Source organism: Cetorhinus maximus, chromosome 16 (assembly GCF_964194155.1).
Source record: "Cetorhinus maximus chromosome 16, sCetMax3.hap1.1, whole genome shotgun sequence".
NCBI classification, from domain to species: Eukaryota; Metazoa; Chordata; class Chondrichthyes; order Lamniformes; family Cetorhinidae; genus Cetorhinus; species Cetorhinus maximus.
Window position 1 is genome coordinate 21,226,041 of NC_135894.1, and position 4,167 is coordinate 21,230,207.

A 4,167-nucleotide genomic window follows, 5' to 3' on the forward strand; every position below is an offset into this window, starting at 1 on the left:
CTCATGGACTGTATTTATATACAGTAGATCATGGACTGTGTTTATGTATATGAGTTAATCATAAACTATGTTTATGTATGTAATAGATCATGGGCTGTGTTTCTGTATGTGAGTAGATCATGGACTGTGATTATGTATATGAGTAGATCTTGGAATGCATTTATGTATATGAGTTAATCATGAACTGTGTAATATAAATGAGTAGATCTTGGACTGTGTTTATGAATGCGGGTAGATCGTGGATTGTATTTATGTAGTTGAATAGATCATGGGCTGTGTTTATGCATATACTAGATTATGGACTATATTTATGTATTTGAATAGATCATGGACTGTGGTTATGTATATACTACATCATGGACTGTGGATATGGATAGGTCATGGGATATAGTTATGTAAATGGTTAGATCATAGGATTTGTTTATATATATGACTGTTTATCTATATGAGTAGATTTTGGACTGTGTTTATGTACATGAGTTAGTCGGACTATATTTACGAACGTAGGTAGATCATGGGCTGTGTTTATGCAAATGAGTAGATCATGTACTGTGGTTATAAATATGAGTAGATCATAGACTATGTTTATAAAGGAGTAGATCATGGCCTGTGTTAATGTATATGCATAGATCTTGGACTGTGTTTATGTAAATAATTAGATCATTGTCTGTATTTATGTATATAGTGGATCATGGACTGTATTTATGTATATGAGTTAATCATGGTCTGTGTTTATGTATATGAGTTAATCATGGTCTGTGTGCGTTTATGTATATAGTAGATCATGGGCTATGTTTATGTATATAGAAGATCATGGACTGTGTTTATTCATATTGTAGATCATGGACTGTGTTTCTGTATGTGAGTAGATCATGGACTGTGATTATGTACATGAGTAGATAATGGACTGCGTTTATGTATATGAGTTAATCATGGACTGTGTTTATGTATATGAGTTAATCACGGATTGTGTTTATGCATGCGTTAATCATGAACTGTATTTATGTATATAGTAGCTCATGGACTGTGTTTATGTATATGAGTTAATCACGGATTGTGTTTATGCATGTGAGTTAATTATGGACTGTATTTATGTATATAGTAGATCATGGACTATGGTTATGTATATGAGTTAATCATGGACTGTGTTTATGCACATAGTAGATCATGGACTGTGATTATCTATACGAGTAGATCATGGACTGTGTTTATGTATATAAGCAGATCATGAATTGTTTATTAACATGTATAGGCATGAATTGTGTGTAGCTACATGCATGCATGTGAGTTCTTGACTTGTTCCTGGACCATGATTTAATTTTACAAATTAATCCAAATAGGCTAAACATGGATAAATTTGGATTTAGCATCCCTACTGCTCACATCTGTCAGTCATACAGTCAATTATCTTTCTAACATGAATGTAGATGCTAAGTCAAAGTATTCATTGTGGAGTTTGTATGATAATTACTGATGGAGTGATAATATTATCTTCTAAGCATTAAATTAAGTGTTCTGTATAGAAATTAATCTTTTTGATTAATGTGTATGAGTTGAATTACATCATCTCAGGTAGTTAATGCATTGCTCATATCCTATTTATCCTTTCAGTGTCTGACGGAGGAACACTGCAGACGGGTACTGGGAGAAAAGATGATGAAAGTGCTTTGCTGGAAGTCCCATACTTAGTGGTGCAGCCCACCCACACTGAGCAGTCATTGCTGATTCCCTGCCAAAGGGAGGTGAGAGCAACTGACAGAAAGACAGCGAGCAAATACACTGGAGGATGAATGAAAATACACAGACCACAGACTGATCTTCCTAACTGGCAAACAAGCACATCCACTCTGCAAACCTTACTGCTGAGAAACTATCCATCTGAAGCACGAGGGAAATAATTTTAGCTTTCAAAGGTGTAACATCAGCAGCTTTATTTAATGAAGAATGAATAACAAGCCTGAGATTAAGGACTGGTGTTACACATGCCGTTTCAATCTGGGATAAAGATTTATTTTCCTTTGATCGCAATGAAAACAGCCCCATTTTCAAAAGAAAACTGTCTTTGGAAGGAGTTACAGAAAGGAACCAGCAATGAACACAGGCAAAGATGAATCATTTGGGATGGTTCAGCTGCTGCAGTTTTGGTCTGGAGTGTGTGTTTTCTAGGAATGGTGACGGGACCAGAGTGAATGTGGTCTTTAATGCTGCTCAGGAGAGACCAGGTGAATGATGGCTTTCAGTACCCACATTCATGACGTCAGGTGTCAGGACCCATGTTCCTTTTAACTATGATGGGGACATATTTCAAATGTGGTCGCTTTTGCTGAAGTGCCTCAAAAGCTGAGTTTCAGAGAATGAGTTCTTTAACTGAAACAGGGAACTCTCTCAATCTGACCACGTACTCCTCTGCATCTTTACTGCTGAATCTCAGTGCGTTCAGCAGCAGAGCCCCAACAGGATTTGCAAATAGATCTGGCTCTTGTAACCTGACCCTAGCCCCAGAAGGCCTACCGAACGAAGTCTGTGGGGACAGAAAGGGGAAAAACTGGCCAGCTCTGCTTATTATCGTCATAATAATCTTAACAATTGGTGGAAACATTCTTGTTATCATGGCAGTGTCACTGGAGAAGAAACTGCAGAATGCCACCAACTACTTCCTAATGTCACTGGCAATAGCAGACATGCTGGTCGGGATCCTTGTCATGCCCGTCTCGCTGATCACTGTTCTGTATGGTAAGTAAATACAGCACTTTTCTTAGACAATGAAAGAAATTAATTCCTAACGTGCTTTTTTTTTTCAAAATCCACTCTCCGTTTCCCTCTACCCTCTGTCGTGTGCAAAGCGAGTGAATTACTGCTGAGTAAAGCAACTGTAGTCCTGGCAATTATGTGGATGAATTGATTAAAGCAGGAGTTCTAACATGGGTAACCAGCTCAGCTTTGACACACTACCCATTATCTAAAATGTTAGATTTCCTTGCCTGCAGAGAAGTGAGGAATTTAAGGGTGCTTTTAGGTCATGTATTTCCTGAATGGGTTAAGTACTTTATGCTGTTCATTGTGAAATAGAAATAGAAATGCAAATCCCACCAAATGAGTCATTGGCCTTTTACAGATTTTGTACATAGAGTTACTTTGGCCAAACCTCCAGCTTCTGACCAGTCTTCCTGCGTAGTTTTAATTGCATATTACAAAAAGCAAACACAAAGTGAACTGATGACACACTCAATATGGTGCATGTGGCATATGGTTCATTGAAAACTCATTGTAAGTATCTAGCAGTACCTGTTACTCCTCTAGTGCCACTGGGATAGATATTCTCCTTAATATACCTGCCCTACAGTAGGACACGCACTGCAATATTACTTTAACATTGTGCAATTTGACCACCGGGTTTTCTATATTTGCTGAAAATGCTTTCTGAAAGCTTTCTCATTCGCCCTTTCTTCGTAGCAACTAAAAGTTTTAATGTCCAAAATCAAGGTTTAAATAAAATTTAAGAAAAATATACATGGCTCACAATAATATAATTCAATTTATCCACTGAATTACCTTTGTGTCTTTTAATGCCTCACTTGAAGTTTTACTTGAACTCTTCAACATCTCACAACAGGCTGAGCTTGGAATTAGAATCACAGGAATTGGGGTGAGGCTAGAAATCGTGTGGGGGGATCACAGTGCAGAATTAACCTGCGTCTGATCTTCTTAACTACAGGCCAGTCATTTCTTCATCAGTGGTGGGAAAGCTTTAAGAAACAATAACCTGGGACTAAATTAATGGTCACTTGGACAAGTGTGGATTAATTAAGGAAAAGCAACACGCATTTGTTAAAGACAGCTTGTCACAGGATTTTGCACAGAGTTTTGCTTGGAGTCCATCTTTTCCAGCATAGAAGTTGAGGTGACCTCCGTGACAGCATTTGTGGACCTGACTATGATGAAGCATCTGATGGCTGTTGGTATTTTATGATTCTAAATATTTTTGTCCCTGGCATTGATTCTGAGAGTTGAATTTTGAAAGCTAACAAGGGGAGTGGTATTTATTTCAGTGGTGGTGTGAAAACAGAGTGGCAGATTGTCCGCCCCCATCTACACTCTGGCCAATTTTTCTTCCCACTGTTATTTGAAGGCAATGCATAGACAGTGTTCCTGGTTCACTGGACAGTG

General features: G+C 37.9%; 1 protein-coding gene across 1 annotated transcript in view; it reads left to right on the forward strand.

Annotated features, from left to right (window-relative positions):
- Positions 1–2,584: 2,584 nt before the first annotated feature.
- htr2aa (5-hydroxytryptamine (serotonin) receptor 2A, genome duplicate a) overlaps positions 2,585–4,167 on the forward strand; it is a 155,906-nt gene continuing 154,323 nt past the window's right edge. The window contains exon 1 of the mRNA XM_078559473.1: positions 2,585–2,733. Within this exon, the coding sequence (XP_078415599.1) occupies positions 2,610–2,733 (124 nt within the window). The 5' untranslated portion in view covers positions 2,585–2,609. The remainder of the gene's footprint in view (positions 2,734–4,167) is intronic.